General features: G+C 46.6%; 1 protein-coding gene across 3 annotated transcripts in view; it reads left to right on the top strand.

Moving 5' to 3' along the window:
- The window catches only part of RFFL (ring finger and FYVE like domain containing E3 ubiquitin protein ligase), a 67098-nt gene that overhangs the window by 39797 nt on the left and 5182 nt on the right, over positions 1-22119 (top strand). For 2 of the 3 annotated variants that reach the window (XM_023517501.1, XM_012809791.2), the window contains exons 2-6: positions 4811-4998; positions 12956-13363; positions 16711-16794; positions 18889-19099; positions 21641-21664. In XM_023517501.1, the coding sequence (XP_023373269.1) occupies positions 4811-4998; positions 12956-13363; positions 16711-16794; positions 18889-19099; positions 21641-21664 (915 nt within the window). The remainder of the gene's footprint in view (positions 1-4810; positions 4999-12955; positions 13364-16710; positions 16795-18888; positions 19100-21640; positions 21665-22119) is intronic. The other variant, XM_023517502.1, reaches the window with a different exon arrangement.

Raw genomic sequence — 22119 nt, 5'->3', positions numbered from 1 at the left:
GAATATGTCTACACTTAGTGACCCTGGATCCTCTCTGGCAACTGCCTTTCTCTCCCTTTTGCAGTCAGATTTGTTGACGGAATAATTTATCCTTGGAATCTTGTGAATTCTCATTCACTTTCCAGCCTATGATTATCAGTCACCTTCTTTCTTCCTAAACTGCTCAAGCAAAGATCACACTGACACTTTGCTAAAATGAAGTCCATTGGGCATCTGGCATTCTTCCCTGCATTGACAATGTCTTTCTTTTTTTGGAGACAGAGTCTCACTATGTGCTCTTGGTAGAGTGCTGTGGCGACACAGCTCAAAGCAACCTCAAACTCTTGGGCTTAAGCGATTCTCTTGCCTCAGCCTCCTAAGTAGCTGGGAGTACAGGTGCCTGCCACAACACCTGGCTTTTTTTTTTTTTTTTTTTTTTTTTTGGTGGCAGTTGTCATTGCTGTTGAGCAGGCCCAGCCTGGGCTGGGCTTGAACCCGCCAGCCTTGATGTATGTGGCCAGCGCCCTTCTAACTGAGCTACAGGCGCCGAGCTGATAATATCTTCTTGAAACTTAAAACACTCTTCTAGTTCTCCCACCTGCGAGCTTTCCTCTTCCCTCTGTTCTGCTCATTGGTTTCCTCTGCTTGCCCTATAGATGTGATTTTCCCAGGCCCTCTTCTGAACCAGGCCATCTGATGTATACATGGGTACTTATCTGGGTCAGAGATTTCAGCCCAGATAAGTACCCGTGTATACATCAGCATATCCCAGAGGTACAAAACTCATCTTAGCCCATCCCTGCCTCTCCTGCACCTCCACCCATTCTTCCTTCTAAGGGCTTTATTTCAACCAATAATGCCATTATCTTTTAATTTTTTTTTTTAAGAGATGGGGTTTTGCTCTATCACTCCAGCTGGTGTGCAGTGGCACAATTATATACCTCTCTGCAGCCTTAAACTCCTGGGCTTAAGCAATCCTCTTGCCTTAGTCGGCTCAGTAGCTGGAACTACAGACACATGCTGCTGTGCTTGGCTAATTCTCTTACCTCATCCTATTGCGTAAAGGATATGTCCTAGTCACAGAGTACTCCCATTTCTCCTCCTCTCTCACCTATTCAGTTAATTGACACATCCTGCTAATTCTATCAGAGATCACAACTGTCCCTTTCTCTTTTTTCCCTATCTGCACATCTTGCCTCTGATACTGTTGCAACTTCCTGTCTCCAGCCCACCTCTTGCTGTCTGTCCCCACAAGTGCCTACTCTGACACACAGATGAGATCACAAAACCTGACTGCCAAAACCCCATAATTGTGTCCCATTACATACAGGATAAAGTCCAGGTTCCTTACCCTGGAGGACAAGGTTTTACCTGGCTCCTTGTTTACTGTTTAAACCCTCGTCTACCCCACTCCTATCTAGTGACCTAGTAAACATTTTGTATTTTCTTTAATGCCATGGATCTTACTATTTGTTTTTGTTTTTCTTGAAATTTCTTGTACCCTTGACTTTCTGGTAAATTCCCACTTATTCCATATTGAGGTAGGATGTGTGGCATCTCATTTGAGAAGACTTCTCTGCGCCGCCCCCCCCCCCATTGGCCCCTACAGAGCTGATCATTTCTATCTTTGTAGCCTCTCCCTCTACCAGTATACACTGTAAAAACCTCTGTAAAAGCACTGATCCCCCTGAAGTCTCAATTTTGGTTTTTACGTGTCTAGTTCCCCTAGTAGACCATGAACAACTTGAAGATAGTTACTTTACCTTCCTCACCTAGCACTGAAAACAGCAAGGCCTTGGCTTCAGTAAAGGTTGCGTGCCCTTGAGCACGAGTAGAGATTTTAACAGAAGTTAGTGAATCACCTACAGCTTTGCACCCTTTGCACGAAACAGACTCAGAAAGCCGAATGCTAATTGTGGTGACCTTTGTAGGTTTACTCTGTACCTTCGCCTTTAACTACAGAGAAATTGTAGTTAAAGGCATTGTTATAATGCTGATAAGAACAGCTAATATTTATTTAGTGCTTTACAGCATACAGAGTGTCCTGTCCAGATGAGAAAAAGAGAAAACAGAAAGGGTATATGGCTTGTGAGTGGTCGGTAACAGCCCAGAGTAGTAGAGCAGGACTTGGGATGCAGGCCTCCTGACTCCAGATCCTGTGTTCTTATTACTACACACGCTTCAGATACATCTATCAAGTGATTTAGAGAATTATAAAATTCCTATTTCAGGGGGCTACTACTCCTCTGTCGACCCCATTCTCTTGCTAACAAAGAACTCATTTACTTTCTCGTACATACGCCGTGTGCAGCACTCTGTTGCATTATCCCACATGAACTCTTGATTGCAAGTAAGGCAGATTAGGTCTTCCTCTTACGGGAACTTAAGAGTCTCAGACAAGTAATATTGAGTCAGAAAGAAACGTTTTTGATGTGCTAGAAACTGAATGAATATGTGATTAGTTAAGATTTAAATATTGTATATGATTCATTCATTGGGTGGTTCTTATCGGGCTCACTGGGCTCTGTTAAGACCTGCTCTTTCCCTTTCTCTTAGGGCATCATGGGCAAATGGGGCCGACAGGTGTTAATCAGAGGCCCCTGCAGAAGAAATGAATTGTATCCCAGGGGCACTGGAGGCAGTGTGGGAAAGCTCAAAACAACCCAGAGAAGTCAGGAAGCCTAATGTTGTAACTCGTATGACCCAAGAAGTTACTTCCCCTTGCTGTGCCTTATTCTTTTCCTTTATAAAATGACCAGGGTTGGACCAGTTGGCCTCTTGGATTCTTCCTGCTTACCACATCTTTGAACTATGAAAGTGCCTTTGTTAAAACAATGAGTCAGGAGCAGATGATTCTCTTGTGTGAAATGGTTACCAAATAATGACACTGAATGTTTCCTCTATTGTCTCTGTAAGCCTCAAAATGTCCATATTGACAGTCTTAGAATACCAAGAAAAACATACTTACAAACCACAGCAGTGCGTTGCATTTTAATGGACCTTCTTATAATCCTTAGGTTATTCTGACATTTGAGGGTTTGGACCTTCTTTGTTCTGTGGTGATAAAAATCCTCAGCCCCGTCTCCAACACCTGCATTTAATGTGTAAGATGCAAATAATAATCACAAACTCCTTCATGAGCCTACAGAGGCACTGATGGAGCAAGGAGGCAGATAACTTGTTGAGCATCTGCTGTGTGTACAACAGTGTTCAGGTACAGAACAGACATGAATAAGAAGTAGTCGCTGCCCTAGAGGAATTTATGGCTTACTGGGAGAAAAGAAAGAACAGATAGGTCTGTTGGAGAAACTGTATTAGAGGCTGTGATAGAAGTTTATGTTGGATTGGGGGCACAACTGTAAGAGGAGTTAGTTCTGCTGGCTGGGGGGAGGGGAAACAGGGCAACATGGCATGGGGAAAGGACACTGTGGGGTCAGAAGACCTGGCTTCTTAGAATCTCAACTCGCTATGTTAGCTGTGTATTAGCTATGTATTTTGGCTTAAGTCTGGGTTGCCTCTTATATAACTAATAATACATCTTTCCCATGGTCGTTATAAGTATAGAATTATACGCGTGTGTGTGTGTCTATCTGTGATAAATTTTGTCTGTCTGAGCTGTAATGATAAGCCCATGTGCCTGGATAAAATGGGGGTTGAGCCATTTGCAATTGCCAAGATAAGAAAATATTTTTGTTTGAAGTTTGATTTCAGATTAAACCTAATCAGGGGCATGGTGCTTCATGCCTGTAATCCTAGCACTCTGGAAGGCTACGGTGGGTGGCTTGCTTGAGCTCAGGAGTTCAAGCCCAACCAGCCTGAGCAAGAGAGAGACCTCGTCTCTACTAAAAATAGAAAAACTAGCTGGGTATTGTGGCAGGTGCCTTTAGTTCCAACAACTTGCGAGGCTGAGGCAAAAGAGCTGCTTGAGCCCAGGAGTTTGAGCTCACTTTGAGCTAGGCTGATGGCACTCCACCTAGGGCCACAGGGTAAGACTCTGTCTCAATAAATAAATAGGCTCGGCGCCTGTGGCTCAAGTGGCTAAGGCGCCAGCCACATAACACCTAAGGTGGCGGGTTCGAATCTAGCCCGGGCCGCCAAACAACAATGATGGCTACAACCAAAAAAAATAGCCATAGCCAGGCATTGTGGCAGGCGCCTGTGGTCCCAACTACTTGGGAGGCTGAGGCAGGAGACTCGCTTGAGCCCAGGAGTTGGAGGTTGCTGTGAGCTGTGGTGCCACAGCACTCTGCCCAGGATAGCTTAAGGCTCTATCTCAAAAAAAAAATAAATAAATAAATAAATGGCCAGGTGCGGTGGCTTACACCAGTAATCCTACCACTCTGGGAGGCCAAGGCAGGTTGATTGCTTGACTTCACGTGTTCAAGACCAGCCTGAGCAAAAAAAGTGAGACCCCCCTGTCTCTACGAAAAATAGAAAAACTGAGGCAAGAGGATTAGTTGAGCCCAAGAGTTGGAGGTTGCTGTGAGCTATGACACTACAGGTGACAGCTTGAGACTCAAAAAAAAAAAAAAAAAAAGAAGAAGAAAAGAAACCAACCAGGGGTCAGCAATCTTTTAAAGGTAGTTTGCCAACTTGGCAGCCCGTCTTGTCCTGGAAGACCAAGTGTCTGTACTCACCTCTTCTATGTAACCGGAACTGTGGTGGTAGAGGAGGCAGCAGGAAATGTGTGGTCCCTGAAAACATGTCTTCCCCTTGACTCTGGTGGTGGCTGTGGGTTGAGTATCACTGCTCACCTGGGCTCTCAGGGATGGAAAGGGCAGTAGAGGTGTGTCTCACCTCTGACCTTTTCCCACTTTCTCCCTTGTATCAGATTTTATCATGTGGGCAACCTGCTGCAACTGGTTCTGCCTGGATGGACAGCCTGACGAGGGCCCACCACCCCAGGGAGCCAGGACGCAGGCCTACTCCAACCCTGGGTACAGCTCCTTCCCTTCCCCAACAGGCTCCGAACCAAGCTGCAAGGGCTGTGGGGCCCATTTCGCAAACACGGCCAGGAAGGTGAGTGCTGACTTCTCATCCTGATCTGCCTCTGTAGCCTCTGGACCGAGAGCAAGTCTGACCTCTGAATGCCTGCCACCTTGCTTCCCTTGTGCTATGCTGGTGATCCAGACCTGTCCCTTTCACAGAATCATTCAAGAGAAAACAACCAAGCAAAAGCAAAGTGTCTCAGCATAGATTTGGAGCCACCAGACATGAATTCAGTTATCAGCTTTGTTTCTTACAGCTTTTGTTACTTAACCTCTCTTGAGACTCAGTTTTCCCATTGAATAAATGTTGTCAGAATAAAATGAGATAGGGCAGGGCGGGGTGGCTCACTCCTGTAATCCTTGTATGTGGCAGGCTGAGGTGGGTGAATTGCCTGAGCTCACAAGTTCAAGACCAGCTTGAGCTAGAGAGAGATCCTGTCTCTGAAAAATAGCTGGGCATTGGGGCGGGTGCCTGTAGTCCCAGCTACTCGGGAGGCTGAGGGAAGAGAATCGCTTAAGCCCAAGAGTTTGAGGTTGCTGTGAGCTGTGATGTCACGGCACTCTATAGAGGGTGGCAAAATGAGACTCTGTCTCTAAATAAATAAATAAAAGAATAAAATAAGATAAATAGACCAAGTGAGGTGGCTCACACCTGTAATCCTAGCACTCTGGTAGGCTGAGGTGGGTGGATTGCTTGAGCTCAGGAGTTCGGGACAGCCTGAGCAAGAGTGAGACCCCATCTCTACTAAAAATATAAAAATTAACCAGGTGTGGTGGTACAGGCCTGTAGCTCCAGCTCCTAGGGAGGCTGAGGCAAGAGGACATCTTGAGCTCGGGAGTTTGAGGTTGTTGTGAGCTATGGTGCAACAGCACTCTACTCAGGGTGACAAAGTGAGATTCTGTCTCAGAAAATAAAAAAAAGAAAAGATAACTAGGCTTTGAAGGGTACCTGGTATGATGTTTGGAACATGTAGACACTTACTGTGATTCCCTTCATTAGCCACCATCATCAAAGGCCTGATTGCAGATTAATTTGTTATTTTATTGAAAGCATTGTCAGGGATGCCTTAAGTGCATCAAGATGCTAACAAAGACTGGAAGCGAGCTTATTTATGGTAGCAGATTTAATTTGAAATGCTTGAGATCCATGCTTCCCAGAATAGCGAGCAGGAAATAAAATGACTGGCTGGGTGATGGTGCTTGAGGGTATGGGCGTGGGCCGCGCCTTTGTGTGCCCCAGGGCAGTAGGTTCTCTGTGGTCACGCATCACTGGGACAGAAGGTGAACCCGGACCTGGATAAAGACCTGCGTTCTGCATCCTGGGTTCTGCAGAAGGAGAGATTTGCAGCCCAGGATGGGATAGCATGTAAAGTTAAAATGTGATAATGGGAAACTAAAGAGGAAATAATACTTTGAAACCATCTGCTATGTGCAAGAGATTGTTTTAAAGGAATTTAGATTTTTTTTTTTTTCACTTAATCTTCATGATAACTATGGTACAGGTTTTAGAATCTCCTAAATTCCAGTTTGCATATGAGAAACTAAGGCTTAGAAAAAGAAAACTATGTAAAGTCCTGCCGAATAGCATTAGAGATATTAAAATAGTTATTCTTTTTCCCTCAACTTCAGTAGTCCCTCAAGCTCACATGATTATTAAATGGAGAGCTGGGATTCAAACCCAGGTCCTCGATTCCAAAGCTCTCTCCCAGAAAACATGTGGCATGGAATTGAAGACAGCACGTGATAGGCATGGGTGCCTAGTAGCATGGCAGTGATTAAAATAGAGAACTTAAAAAAAATTATTGAAAGATAAATTACTGAATATTGTGTCAGGCATTACCTGGGCTAGGGAGGTGGTGATGAAGATCATCCCTGGCTTGGTACCCGTAGCACAGTAGTTATGGTGCCAGCCACATGCACCAAGGGTGGCCCTGCCCCGGGCCAGCTAAACAACAATGACAATTGCAACAAAAAATAGCTGGGCATTGTGGCGGGCACCTATAGTCCCAGCTACTTGGGAGGCCTGTGAGCTGTGATGCCAAGAGTGACAAAGTGAGACTCTGTCTCAAAAAAAAAAAAAAGTCATCCCTGTTTCACGGACATGAGCTTGTGGTCAGGGAGGTGGAGTAGGTCACACCATGCAATGTGACAAGAAGAACGTATAGCAAGAAGCTTTTATGGGGGGAGAAGAATTCCAGTTTGGGTAGTAAAAGATGGTTATTGGCACAATTTTTTTTTATATTTATTATTATTTATTTGCAGTTTTTAGCTGGGGCTGGGTTTGAACCCGCCACCCTTGGTATATGGGGCTGGTGCCCTACTCCTTGAGCCACAGGCACTGCCCTGGCACAATATTTCTTGCTTCACAAGTATGAATTTGTACAGTTCACAATGAATTTGTATATATTAAAGATGTTTTCTGCTGTGAGAATTTTTCATTTGTAATTTCATGCTTAAGTGGATCAGTGTTCTTATCTTAAGGGTTTGGCATTTAACAGCCAGAGGCTTTTAAAAATGTCTTTTTGGAAGTGGTTGAATTGAAATGATTACATGGATCTTACTGTCTTTTTCTTTTAACTCCCCCATTATGGTCAGTATTTTCTGAATGTTCACTGAGTGCAAAGCACAGATAACATTAAGGACTTTATAGAGAGAGCATAAAGTAAGATGCATCCCTTGCATTCTCTGAGTTTTCAGTCTTAGAAAGAAATGGCAGGCTGTAACTTTGCTACTATTCACGTATCTCATCTGCATTGGTAATACCTACCTATGGTTTAGTAGTGACCCTGACAATATTTTTTTAGTTTTGTTTAATTTTGTTTTTTTGAGGCAGTGTCTCACTTTGTCACCCTGGGTGAGTGCTGTGGCATCATAACTCACAGCAGCCTCATACTCTTGGGCTCAAGCAATCCTTTTGCATCAGCTTCCCATGCACGTAGCCCTGCCATAATGCCGGGCTATTTTTTTTAAGAGATGGGGTCTAGCTCTTGCTCAGTCTGGTCTTGAACTTGTAAACTGAAGCAGTCCACCCACCTCGGCTTCGCAGAGCGCTAGGATTATAGGCATGAGCTACTGTGGTTGGCCCTGACTCTACCAAATTTTGAGGGAGTTTGGTACCCAGCCTTTTCGGCTTGGACTAGTTTGAGGAGGAGGAAGAGGTCGTATTGGAGCCACGGCAGTGATATTGAGATCTCGGAGTGGAAAGGGTAGAGAGGGTCCTAAGTACTGGCAAAGACCCAGAAACGAGGCACAGGGAAAAAAAGGAAGAAAAAGGTGACTTTTCCCTGAGGGCTCACCTAATACCAAGGTGTGTGCACTCATGTAATGTTTCCATAGTCCTGGGTGAGGGAAGGGGCAGATTGGCAAAGGAGAGACGGAGAGCACCTCACATGGCCTCCCTGGAGGGCATCAAAGAGCTGGACTTCTGAGTTCCCGCTGGGCGTTTCCACAGGCATGTTGCCTCCACTAATTCATCTTTCATGCAACATTTTTCCTCAGTTGGTTTGAACCATTTGCTAGAATTTATACATAAGCTTCTCCTTTGCTCATTCTGCTCACATTTGTTGACAGCCCTTTTCCCCTTTCCCTTTGTTCTCTCTCACTACTGCAAACCAAACCCGGATTTTAGCCTGGAGCGCAGTCCTGCTCCTGTAGGGTATGCTTCAGATGCCAGCTTACTTCAGGGCCCCTGGTGAGCAGGGGTGCACAGAAGCTGGGCTGCTGTCTTTGCATTCTGATCTTGTATCCAGCAAGCCACACACATTGGAAGAAAGAATAGACAGTTGTTTGGATCTGGCTGATTGAGCAACACCGGCTTTATAATTGTGTCAAGCAACGTCTTGTCAAACTGCATTGGCTTCAGTAATGCTCCAAGTCAGTTCCAGCTTTGTGACTCTGAAGCCTCTTCTGTTTCACCATCAGTCATCCTAAACACACTGCATTTCCCAATAGGAAAGGTTTAGCTAAGAATGAACCCCAGATACCCCCAAACATCAATTTTTTATGGATATGGCTGCTAATCCCAGAACTGTTAGGATGCTAGGGCAGCCGTGTGTCCTTTTAAGTCCGTCTCTGAACGGTTTATTGTCTGGTTATAACTGTATGGAGAATAAGGGAGCTTGATACGTGTCCCTTCGCAATGCCTTCTAAGTCTTAATAGCCAGAGCCGGATGGTAAACATGACTTCCTTTTCCCTTTACTGTATGAATGACGCTTAGATGAAAACTAGATACAACTATCTTAACTTTGCAGACTTTTACTTCAGCCCCACACAAGAGTGCCTGTGATCTTGACTATGGGAACTCTGTCTCTTGAGCATTCTTTTTTGGCTTAAACAGATTTCTATATTTAGAAAAGAAGGAGCAGAGATATTTCGGTTAGTACTTAAGTCACTATAGAATGAAAAGTTTTTAACTTCTTAAAAGGATTAATGAGCGTGCCCCCCCCCCCCCAGGACGATCCCAGTGTGCTAGGGAATTACCTCTTGCTGGGGACATGACCTGCTCTTGGCTGGAACAGAGCTCAGCCAGATGTCACTGCGCTCGCTCAGCCTGTGGGGTGAGAGGCCGAGGATTTGCTTCTTGAGGGCTGAGCAAGCTGTGCTGTGTTGTCAGTGACTGTGGGAGTAGCTGCTGCCAGGCAGTACCAGCTTGCCCATCAGGCGCTCTCGTCACCTAACTGAGACTCTCTGTACTTTCACGAATGAGAGCACTCTGATGTCTAGAGGGCTTCCCTTAGCTGTCTAAATATTTGTCTTGGATGTGGTCTTATGCACCACTGAGTTCCCAGCACTCTGAGTGGGCCTTCCTGGAGTGGGGGAGCCTGGTACCAGCCTCTTTGGAGGGAGCACTGGGTTGGGAGTTTGGAGATGGAAAGGCAGGTCCTGATTCAGTTCTGCTCTATGCTTGAGTGGGCCTGGGATAGAGCTAGGCTGCATGCTATGGTGGAGAGAGCATGATCATGGACATTGGCCCCAGGCAGACCCTGAGTGTTAGTCCCAGTTCTGTTCTTTACTCTCTGACTTTGGAGATAATACTCGATTTTTCTGAGAGTCTTGGTTGTTTTTTCTGTGAACCAGGAAAGAACACTAAGGGGTTGTTTTGAGAATTAAATGACAAGCCTGGTATAATTTTAGGACATAAAAACACCTCAATAAATTTAATTAATACTAATATTAATATTAACAACAATTACCACCATCACCCTTCATGTGTTTGCTTTCTTCTGTAGCAAAGTAAAAAGAATTGGGCCAGACGTGGTAGCTCACCCCTGCAATCCTAGCACTCGGGGAGGCTGAGGTGGGTGGTTCACCTAAGGTCAAGACTTCAAGACCTAAGTAAGAGCGAGACTCTGTCTCTACTGAAAAAAGAAAAATAGCCACTGAGCAGATCCCAGCTTGATTGCTGCAGCTGTTGACAAAGTGCTGAGGCTTCTGGGCCCATAGCCTGGAGGCTGGGTGGTCTGGGCTCTCTGCACCCTCTGTTTGTTTGTTTTTTTTGAGACAGAGCCTCAAGCTGTACCCCTGGGTAGAGTGCTGTGGCATCACAGCTCACAGCAACCTCTAACTCCTGGGCTCAAGCAAGTCTCCTGCCTCAGCCTCCCAAGCAGCTGGGACCACAGGCACCCACCACAACGCCCGGCTATTTTTTGGTTGCAGCCATCATCATTGTTTGGAGGGCCTGGGCTGGATTTGAACCTGCTACCTTAGGTGTATGTGGCTAGCTCCTTAGCCACTTGAGCCACAGGCGCCGAGCCTGTACCCTCTGTTTGCTTCTGTGTTTCCCGTTCATGCCCACACTGCTTCCCACCCTGGGCAGGGGCTGGGCAGCACAGACTTCCAGGGACCTTGCTGTAGCTTCCCAGCTGCTCCTCCACCTGCTCTGTCTCTGCCTCCCATGCTACTTTCCTTTCAGCCCCCAGCAGTGTCCCCTTCCTCTGAAGTTCTGGCATTCACAAAATTCATGTTTTCTTTTGTCTTTTTGCTAAAGAAAAAGTGTTGTGATTTAAAAAAAAAAAAACAAAAAAAAAACTAGGCGTTGGTGGGTGCCTATAGTACCAACTACTCAGGAGGTTGAGGTAAAAGGATCATTTGAGCCTGAGCGTTTGAAGTTGCTGTGAGCTATGATGCCATGGCAGTCTACCCAGGACCCAGGTAGAGCCATGGTACAAAGTGAGATACTATCTCAAAAAAAAAAAAAGAATCAAAGTTTCTTTCTATTTTTTTTTCTTTATTTTTGAGTCAGAGCCTCAAGCTGTTGTCCTGGGTAGAGTGCTGTGGCACCACAGCTCACAGCAACCTCCGACTTCTGGGCTTAAGTGATTCTCTTGCCTCGGCCTCCCAAGTAGCTGGGACCACAGGTGCCTGCCACAACACCTGGCTATTTTTTGGTTGCAGTTGTCATTGTTGTTTGGCAGGCCCGGGCTGGATTCGAACCCTCCAGCTCTGGTGTATGTGGCTGGTGCCTTAGCCATTTGAGCTATAGGCACCGAGCTAGAATCATAGTTCCTTTTTTTTTTATTAAATCATAAACACATAGATCATGTATACATTAATGCATTTATGGGGTACAATGTGCTTATTTCACATAGAATTAGGAATGCTTACATCACACTGGTTAACATATACCTCATCTTTTTTTTTTTTTCTTTTTAGAGACAGAGTCTTACTTTGTTGCCCTTGTTAGAGTGCCGCAGCGTCACAGTTCATAGCAACCTTCAGCTCGTGGGCTTAAGTGATTCTTTTGCCTCAGCCTCTCGAGTAGCTGGGACTACAGGTGCCTGCCACAATGCCCGGCTATTTTTTTGTGGCAGTTTGGCCAGGGCTGGGTTCGAACCTGCCACCCATGGTATATGGGACTGTGCCCTACCCACTGAGCCACAGACGTTACCCCAGAATCATAGTTTCATAAGACTTGAATCCTGGCTCTTATCTTTAGCTAATGTTTGCTAGCAATAATAGTTAAAACAGCTAACAGTAATTAAGGACTCACGTGTCAGGTATGCTAAACAACCTCATGAAGTAGATACTCTTATCACCCCCATTTTACAGATGTGGAAACTACCCAGAAAGGCTAAGTGACCTACCTGTGGTGACACTGCAAGAAATGAGGGAGACTTAATAAAAATGCAGAGTCTTTTGATTCTAAAGCTGGTAATCTTGATTAATATCCTTCAGGTTCTCTGTTAGTAAATAAAGTAAGCCTCAGTGAAATAATGTGAAATGTCCTTTACATGCCTGCACACAAATACATACTGGAGGTCTGCCATCGCTGAGGGGCTTCTTTTTGGGGAGTGGGTAGAAACAGGACCTTGCTCTATCACCTGGGCTAGAATGCAGTGGCTTCGCCCAAGTTCACTGTAATCTCAAATTCCTGAGCTAAAGCAATCCTCCTGCCTCAGCCTCCCAGTGTAGCTGAGACCATAGGCCTGTGCCATTACGCTCGGCTAAGTTTTGTATTTTTTATAGAGATGGGAGGGTATCGCACTCCTGTTCAGGCTGGTCTCAAATGATCCTCCTGTCCCAGCCTCCCAGAGTGCCAGGATTACATGTATGAGTCACCACACCCAGCCCTGAGTGGCTTTTAATCTAAAATTTGCAAAATGGCTTACACCCTTAGATACTGGAGTTTTAGTAAAAATAAGATCAACTGGAGGATCCTGATAGGTTTGGCAGTCTTTTTTTTTTTTTTGGAGACCAAGTCTCACTCTCTTGCCCTTGGTAGAATGCTGTGGTGTCATAGCTCACAGCAACCTCAAACGGGCTTAAGTGATTCTCTTGCCTTCACCTCCTAAGTAGCTGGGACTACGGGCACCGGCCACAATGCCTGGCTGTTTTTTTGTTGTAGTTGTCGTTGTTTAGCTGGCCTGGGCTAGGTTTGCCCCTGCCAGCCTGGCTGTATGTGGCTGGCACAGTAACCACTGTGCTACAAGTGCCAAGCCCCCACTCTGTTTCTTAATCTGACATGGCCTCTGCCTCTTGCTCTAAGCAGCAGATCTGCCTGGACTGTAAGAAGAATTTCTGCATGACCTGTTCAAGCCAAGAGGGGAATGGGCCCCGCCTCTGCCTTCTCTGCCAACGGTTCCGAGCCACAGCCTTTCAGCGGGAGGAGCTCATGAAGATGAAGGTGAAGGACCTGAGGGACTATCTCAGCCTCCATGACATCTCTACCGAAACGTGCCGGGAGAAAGAAGAGCTGGTGTTCTTGGTGCTTGGCCAGCAGCCTATAATCTCCCAAGAGGACAGGACTCGTGCCCCTACCTTGTCCCCGGACTTCCCCGAGCAGCAGGCCTTCCTGAGCCAGCTTCACACCAGCATGGTGCCTCCTACCTCACCCAGCGCCTCTTCGTCTGCACAAGCCACCTCTGTCCCCCCAGCCCAGGCTCCAGAGCATCAGCAGGTACAAGCCCAGGTGTAGTCTCTGCCCACTCTGTGCCAGCCAAGGGCTTATTTTCCTTTCCTCGCTGCACTGTGGCTGGGGTGAGATGTTAAGTGTGTCAGTTATGTGACGTGTTTCTGCCTAGTGACACATGAAGTGATGTTTTCTGGGCATCCGACTCATGTTTTAGCTTTCTTTAGAGAAGATATACACAGGAACCAAGTTTTCTTTCTGTGTTTTTGTTTGTTTTTAATACAATGATAGCCCAGATAGGCAGTTTTAAAAGGTTCTATGGTCCAGAAATATTTTGATAAGACTTGCTTTTGTCTTTTAAACTTGCTATTAACTCTCCCAATTTGGTTCTGTTCCACTTTGCCCTCTCACTCACTCCCCTCCCTTTGTTGTGGGCTTCCTGAGCTGGGTTGGGAACTCGGTTCCTGATAACCACCACAAGGCGTATAGGACACCAAAGGGAGAGAAAGGAGAGTGTGGAAACTCTGTGACAAGGAGATGGCTCCCCTCCCCCTTTGGGAGGGGCCTGGTTAGCATGCTTTTGGACTGTACACTGCTTCATCATTACCCTGGGGCCTGGAAATGGTAACCTGAGAGCAGCCTATTGACCGAATCATGAAGCAGGCCTGGGGAGCACAGAAACGAGTAATACCCTCTGTCTTCAAAGTGCGCCTGGAACAGGGAAGGTGGACACAGAGACCACCTAACTGCTAGATACTGGAGTGAGGTCAGTGGACAGAACCATCGTCAGGAGTGGTAGCATCTCACAGGTCTCCATAACTGTCCTAGTGACCCATTATTTATAAGACTTAGGCAATAGTGGAGAGATTAGGAACGAGAAGATCTGGTTTCCATATCCACTTTCATCACTGACTCTTTGGTCACTGTGGGCAAACTTTGAGCCTATAACAATCAAATGGGATAAGTAATCCCAGACCACTTTGGATCTTGCCAGGGTGTGGGGAGGCTTGGATGGCGTGATGCCACCTGGGAAGAGCTTTGAGCTACTCAGAGTTGTAGTGCTGGTGCTGGTGGTGTCAGCTGCCATGTGTGCTATGGGTGGCGGTGGCTGCTTGTTCCTGATCACCTCCTTTGCTGGGCCTGGGCCCCCTGATTCAGCTCTTGACAGGTGCTGAGGCATAAAGGCCAATGTCGCAGCATGATTTAACTGCAGTAAAATCACTTATCTCCCCTGTTGGCTTGAGCAGGCTTTGCTCCCTAGCTGGACTTTAACTACTTCCTGGGCTCTGGCTCTTGGTCTGCTGGACAGGTTTTACCTCCTACTGTACATTCCTCCCCTTGCTTAGTTTTTGGATCACTCTTCTCTATTTGTGGGGAGTCAGGAGAGGGACTTGAATTATTTTTCCTCAAATGAGGAAGAACCCTCATGTGTGTTCTTCAGTGAAAATTAAAAGCTTCCTATCATTATCCAGAAGTTTCTAGATTGTACCGGCAGTCATCCTGTATATCTTATTGGGTACTTTAACTCTGAGATTTTCAGAAGGCCTTAGTCCACTCAGCACTTTGCAAGCAGGAGAAACAGGCACGCGGAAGTTAAGGAACTTACGCAAGGCTGTCTGACAAGTCCACGACAAGCTGCCCCGAGAGCGTAAATCTCATGATACTTGGTCCAGCAGGGTTCTTTCTGTTCCCATTAATGTTCTATTAATGGCCACTAAGGAAAGAATATGCACAGCAAGCACAACTTTGGGGAGGTACTAACGTAGATTCTGATGTAGCCAGTGGGCAGACTGGGAAGACAAGAGCATGCTTAGCAGCACGAGGTCCAGTTTCTCTTTCTAGGAAAAAAGGACACACAAAAGCTTTCTGGTTAGGAACAAGTTAGGCTCTTAAAGACACCAAGGCAGTGATTCTCAACCTGTGGGTCGAGACCCCTTTGGGGGTCAAACGACCCTTTCACAGGGGTCGCCTAAATATATCCTGCATATCAGATCTTTATATTATGATTCATAACAGTAGCAAATTTACAGTTACGAAGTAGCAATGAAAATAATTTTATGGTTGAGGATCACAACATGAGGAACTATATTAAAGGGTGGCAGCATTAGGAAGGTTGAGAACCACTGCACCAAGGTAACTCCAGATGACACTGTCCGAGTGGTCTGTGGGCATCACATCTACATAAGGCGAAGAGAAGGCTAACGGTGCTGATGAAGACACTGTTTTGGATGCATCCCCGGTGTGACGTGTTTGCTGTCTGTGTGATCTTGTCATCACCTGGCATTTTGTTGTTATTTCTGCTTCTCATTCCCACTGCAGTTGCTGGCCCTCCCTGACTAGCTCCATGTTATGTATCCTGGGATAAGGTAATCTGGACGTCTTTGGTTTCCCAGGTTGTGCCTTTACTGGTGCTCCTGGGGTCTGGTGGAAAAGGCCTGTGAGCTCAGCTACCTCCTTGCTCTGAGCAAGGCTGTGTGATAAGTTCACAGGCACATAGCACCCAGAGTCTGCACAGGGAGGGAGCAGTGAGGGAAGAGGATGCAGTTAAGCCACATGGTTTAAATGGCTGTGGAATTGGGAAGCTCACCGTTCTGACTGCTTTTTTGCAAAATGTATTAAAAGAGTAATTAGGAGGAACCTTTGAGAAGCTAGAATTCTAAGCAGAATGGAAACTCCTTAAGCGTAGACATTTGTCTTACATGGTCTTAGCCTAATTGATTCGTAGGTACATTAAAATAATGTTGTTCCAGTTTCAAGACAGCTCTTAGTAATAGTGTGCCCCATTGGCGGAAGCAAGCATATTTCTAGAATGGGAGAGCAGCTACTAGGCAGAAAAGAGAGACTAGGAAGGGGAGGGTCTGGAAACTTTGTCCCATCCGTGTCAGGTGAGCAGGGAGATTCAGTGGGAAGGAGGGGAAGACGTGATACAAAAAGTTAAGAAAAAACAGTGGACATTGGTCTGAGGAACAGAACTAGGAACAGTGGGTGGAATTACAGGGAAGGCAGTTTTTGGATCAGTGTCAAGAAAAAACTTGATGGCAGTTAGAGAAGAGACCCAGCAGAACAGTGGACACAGTGATCTCCCTTTCACCTGGATTTTTCAAGTTGGGATTAAATTGACAGTTGTGGCTCTTGCCTTCCTGGTGGTGGGCAGAATTAATGTGCTTTTGTTCAAGAGGGAAGCTTTATGTCTATTGAAATCTCTTTGTGTGGTTTCTCTGTCTGACAAAGTTAGTATAAGACAGTAGGCTTTTGCAATGTTGTTGTGAGGGGCTCCAGATTTAGGGGAGGGGGAGGAGTACATTCTGGACTTTGTGTGAACTAGAAAGAGAGCTGTGCTATAGAAATCTCTGGGACATCTCTGTGGATGTGATGTCACCTTTCTTTTCCTGCAGGCCAATGGCCACGTGTCTCAGGACTACGAAGAGTCTGTCTACCTGGAGAGCACAGCCAGAGCACCTGCTGAGGACGAGACCCAGGTGGGGCCTCTGCTCAAATCTGTGCCTGTGCCTTTGTGCTTTCACTGGTGTTCTTAGGAACCTCCCAGACTCAGGTGGAGAGGGAAGACTCAGTCTGTGGTGACAGTTCTGAAATTCTGCATTTAGCGTGGAGTGGAGTGTTAGTGCTCCACATGAGCCTTTGAAGCTGTCTGTGTATTAAAAAGGAGTTTTGGGGCCACAGAGGATACTGGGGAGCCTCCCAGCCCGTTATATTTCTAGTCTCTTGACTTTCTAAGAGCTGCCAGAAGGGAAGCTTCTGGTACTGGAGTGGAAATCTCACTCTTTTCTCTTGCTTCTAGCACACGGCAGCCACTGTCCATGGAAGGAGGTCAGGTAATGGGAAATTCAGGCCTCGGCCAGATGGGGCCAGTCCTAAGCACCTCCATAAGGTCATGGAGCTATAGTTGAGGTGTGCATGGAGCAGTGTGTGCCAGAAACCCGCTACCTCTGTAGGCAAGCCGAGCTCTCCAGGGGAGGGAGGAAGGCCAGCACCATGCCTGCTGGTTGGTTTCATGAGCTGTCATGTTTAATCTTCACAGCAACCTTGTTGGGTAGGAGTGCTGCCTCCTTTATGGAAGGGCAAACAGGCTCAGGGAGGTAAGCAACTTTCTGGATATTATTCAGCATTAAGTAATAGAAGAGTCAGGATTCAAAATTAGGGCCATCTGGCCAGGAGCAGTGGCTCACGTCTGTAATCCCAGCACTCTGGGAAGCCAAGGTGGGTGGATTGCTTGAGCTCAGGAGTTCAAGACCAGCCTGAGCAAGAGCAAGACCTCATCTCTATTAAAAATAGAAAAAAAACTAGCTAGGTGTGGTGTTGAGTGCTTATCGTCCCAGCTATTTGGGACTGAGGCAAGAGGATTGCTTGAGTCCTAGAGTTTGAGGTTGCTGTGACGATGATGACCACATGGCACTCTAACCAGGGCAGAGTGAGACAATGTCTCAAAAAAAAAAAAATTAATGGCTCAGCACCCATATCTCAGTGAGTAGGGTACTGGCCACATATACCGAGTCTGGCGGGTTTGAGCTTGGCTCAGGCCTGCTAAACAACGACAACTTTAACCAAAAAATAGCCAGGCGTTGTGGTGTGCGCCTGTAGTCCCAGCTACTTGGGAGGCTGAGGCAAGAGAATCGCTTAATCCCAAGAGTTTGAGGTTGCTGTGAGCTGTGATGTCATTCTACTGAGGGTAACATAGTAAAACTGTCTCAAAAAAAAAAAAAAATTAAGGGCTTGGTGTGGTGGCTCACACACCTATAATCCTAGCACTCTGGGAGGCCAAGGCTTATAGATTGCCTGAGCTCAGAGTTTGAGACTAGCTTGAGCCAGAGAGAGACCCTGTCTCTAAAAATAGCCAGGATGGCTCGGTGCCTATGGCTCAAGTGGCTAAGGCGCCAGCCATATACACCTAAGGTGTATCCAGCCCAGGCCCACCAAAACAACAATGATGGCTGCAACCAAAAAATAGCTGGGTGTTGTGGCGGGCCCAGCTACTTGGGAGGCTGAGGCAGGAGACTCATTTGAGCCCAGGAGTTGGAGGTTGATGTGAGCTGTGATGCCACAGCAGTCTACCCAGGGGGATAGCTTGAGGCTCTGTCTCAAAAAAAAAAATAAAAAAAATAGCCAGGTTTTGCGGCAGGTGCCTATAGTCCCAGCTACTCAGGAAGCTGAGGCAAGAGGCTCTCTTGAGCCCAGGATTTTGAGGTTGCTGTGAGCTGTGATGCCACAACACTCTACCCAAGATGACTGAATGAGACTTTGTCTCAAAAAAAAAAAAAAATTCTTTTTTTTTTTAAGGCCATCAAACTCAAACCAGTACTCCTCCCACTGTGTCAGAGTCATTGGTTGGTTTGTGGCTGTGTGCGTCAGAGCACAGAACCGGGGGTCAGGAAGTGACTGTAGTCTATTTTGCAGTGTAGAGTACCATGCCAGGTAGTCTTCCTGTCTCTCTTGCTGCTTTTCTTAAAGTTGGTCACCAAAAGTATAGTGTGATGAGTGTTCTGGGGTCTGTGGACAGTGAGCTTGCAGGGGGAGGGTAAGAGTTGAGCCCTCCAATCTCATCTTTGCCATTGCAGTCCATCGATTCAGAGGACAGCTTTGTCCCAGGCCGGAGGGCCTCTCTGTCTGACCTGACTGACCTGGAGGACATCGAAGGCCTGACGGTGCGGCAGCTGAAGGAAATCCTGGCTCGCAACTTTGTCAACTACAAGGGCTGCTGTGAGAAGTGGGAGCTGATGGAGAGGGTGACGCGGCTGTATAAGGACCAGAAAGGACTCCAGCACCTGGGTGAGGGGCTGTCTGGCCTGGCAGCTGTCACTCAAAAATGTGATGGCTTCACCTGACTCGATTTCCATGCTTTTATCCACAGAGGGAGTCACACACTACCCCATCTAATAATAGCTGTCGCTTGTGGTTGAGTGTCAAGACGGGGTCAGGCATTGCATATGGTTATATTTACTTGTCAGCATCACCATTCTATTGTTGAGCCCAGAGCCGAACTGAGGATTTTCCCACCATATGCCGTCCCCTCTTTACTCACTACTGCCTCTATCAATATTTGTTCTAAACAGTCGGGAGATGAGAAAGCGAATCTTGGTACACACAGGAGGAGAATCTATCTGCTTTTGCCCGCACCTGGGCTTTTCTTTTGTTCACTTCCCAAGGCATTTTATTTTTTTTATAATTATTATTTTTTGAGACAGGAGCCTCAAGCTGTCCCCCTGGGCAGAGTGCCGTGGCATCACAGCTCACAGCAACCTCCAACTCCTGGACTCAAGCGAGTCTCCTGCCTCGGCCTCCTGAGTAGCTGGGACCACAGGCACCCGCCACAATGCCTGGCTATTTTTTGGTTGCAGCCGTCGTTGTTTGGCAGGCCCGAGCTGGATTCGAACCTGCCACCTTGAGTGTATGTGGCTGGCGCCTTAGCCTCTTGAGCCACAGGCACCGAGCCCCAAGGCATTTTACATGGTATCATTTTCAGGAGATACCCAGAAAATTATCTGGGTCTGTGCTTAAATGAGTTTAGGGGAAAATACTTTATCCTATGTCCCTTTTACTGATTCATGGTAGATTTTTTTATATTAAAAGGCAGAAAAGTCCTGCAGAAATGTGTTTGGCTGTTTTTTTTGTTTGTCTTTGAGACAGAGTCTTACTATGTTGCCCTTGGTAGAGTACTGTGGCGTCATAGCTCACATCAACCTCAAACTCTTGGGCTTAAGAGATTCTCTTGCCTCGGCCTCCCAAGTAGCTGGAACTACAGTTGTCCGCCACATACCCGGCTATTTTTTTTGTTGCAGTTGTTTTTAGCAGGCCAGGGCCAGGTTTGAACCTGCCTGCCTCAGTGTATGTGGCCAGTACCCTAACCACTAAGCTATGGGCACCAAGCTGTTGGGCTGTTTTATTTACTTATTTTTTTAGAGACAGAATCTCACCTTGTCACCCTTGGTAGAGTGCTGTAGCGTCACAGCTTGCAGCAACCTCCAGCTCCTGGGCTTAGGTGATTCTCTTGCCTCAGCCTCCCGAGTAGCTGGGACTATAGGCGCCCACCACAATGCCCAGCTATCTTTTGTTGCAGTTTGGCTGGGGCTGGGTTTGAACCCGCCACCCTTGGTATATGGGGCTAGTGCCCTACTCACTGAGCCATGGTGCCACCCTGTTTGGCTGTTTTAAACATCGCTTGAGCCACAGGTGCTGAGCCATAACATGGCATTTTTTAAAATTACTTCCCCATGGCTTGGCCCCATAGCTCAGTGATTAGTGCACCAGCCACATACACTGAGGCAGGCAGGTTTGAACTTGGCCCCAGCCTGCTAAACAACAATGACAGCTGCAACAAAAAAATAGCCAGGCATTGTGGTGGACACTTGTAGTCCCAGCTACTCGGGAGGCTGAGGCAAGAGAATCATTTAAGCCCAAGAGTTGGAGGTTGCTGTGTGCTGTGATGTCATAGCACTCTACTGAGGCCAACGTAGTATGACTCTGTCTCAAGGGGAAAAAAAAATTCCCCACAGGACCTTCTTCTCTCCCATCCCCACTGATTTTGTTCTGCAGAGCAATGTATTCATTCCTTATAAGGAAACAGTGGATGAGGACAGCCTGTAGGTAGCTTAGATTCATCAGTTAGCTTAGATTCATCAGTTAGAGGACAGTTGTCTGGTTGTCTCCTCACAGCTGAAACCTGCTGGAGTCTCGTTCTTCCTTTGGGATTGCCTCAAGAGTCTCTAGAGTTGTGAGGAGCTGAGGAATAGAACAGATGACTGGGAACTTTATCCAGACTTCCTGGCTGTGTAAAGCAGCCAGACTTTGATGCTGGCTTTGAAAGCATCAGAGAAGGATATTGTGCATATACAGTATCCTACTACTTGGCAGTTTGTTCATGCAAACTGGTGGAATACCTTTTTCTAAAAGTAGATCAAATGCACCAGCAGGAGCTTTGTGTCAGTCAGTTCTCAGTGGAGAGCGAGTGAAGAGGGCGAGTGTGTGCCAGGGATGTCCAACTTTTTTTTTCTTTTTTCTGTGCTGCACATTGGAAGAATAAGAATTGTCTTGGGCCATATGTTAAATACATAAACACTAACAAAAGAAAGCTAATTAGCACCCAAAAAGTTAGTGTATACTTTTTGTGGTATCTGACATTACAGATAAGCAAAAAAGTCCTCACAAAATCAGCAATCGGCCCTTGTGAGCTGCAGGTTCAACACCTCCCCCCGCAGGGGGCCTCTTGGCAAGTCTGGTTCCAGCAGGGAGTAGTCAGAAATGACAGGAGGGTGTGGGAGACTTCTTCAACCCATCATCACCTATTCAGATATCTTTCTCTTTCCTTTTCAGTGTGTGGTGCTGAAGACCAAAACGGTATGTAGTTGTTGGTATTTGGTAATGAGCTTAGGCTCTTAGCCCTTCTGTCTTTCCCCTCCTTTTTTTTTGAGACATAGTCTCACTACATTGCACTGGGTAGAGAGCCATGGCATCACAGTTCACAGCAACCTCAAATTCTTGGGCTTAAGCGATTCTCTTGCCTCAGCCTCCCAAAGCTGGGACTATAGGAGCCTGCCACAATGCCTGGCTATTTTCTTGTTGCTATTGTCATTTTGTTTAGCTGGTCCGGGCGAGGCTCGTGCAGAGCCATTCCCCTCCTTCAACTCTGATTCCTGCTAACGGTCTAAGAATTCAGAGCATATGGACTTCCAGAGAATTTATGTGGGAGACTCACCAAGAACCAGGGTTTCTCAGCATCTTTAGAAATTCTCATGCTCGGCTCGGCGCCTGTGGCTCAAGCGGCTGAGGCGCCAGCCACATACACCTAAGGT

This window comes from Otolemur garnettii, unplaced genomic scaffold, assembly GCF_000181295.1.
Source record: "Otolemur garnettii isolate 467f Iridium unplaced genomic scaffold, OtoGar3 scaffold00112, whole genome shotgun sequence".
Classification (NCBI taxonomy): Eukaryota; Metazoa; Chordata; class Mammalia; order Primates; family Galagidae; genus Otolemur; species Otolemur garnettii.
The sequence above is the reverse complement of the archived record's forward strand: the minus strand, read 5'-3'. Positions and strand labels throughout refer to the sequence as shown.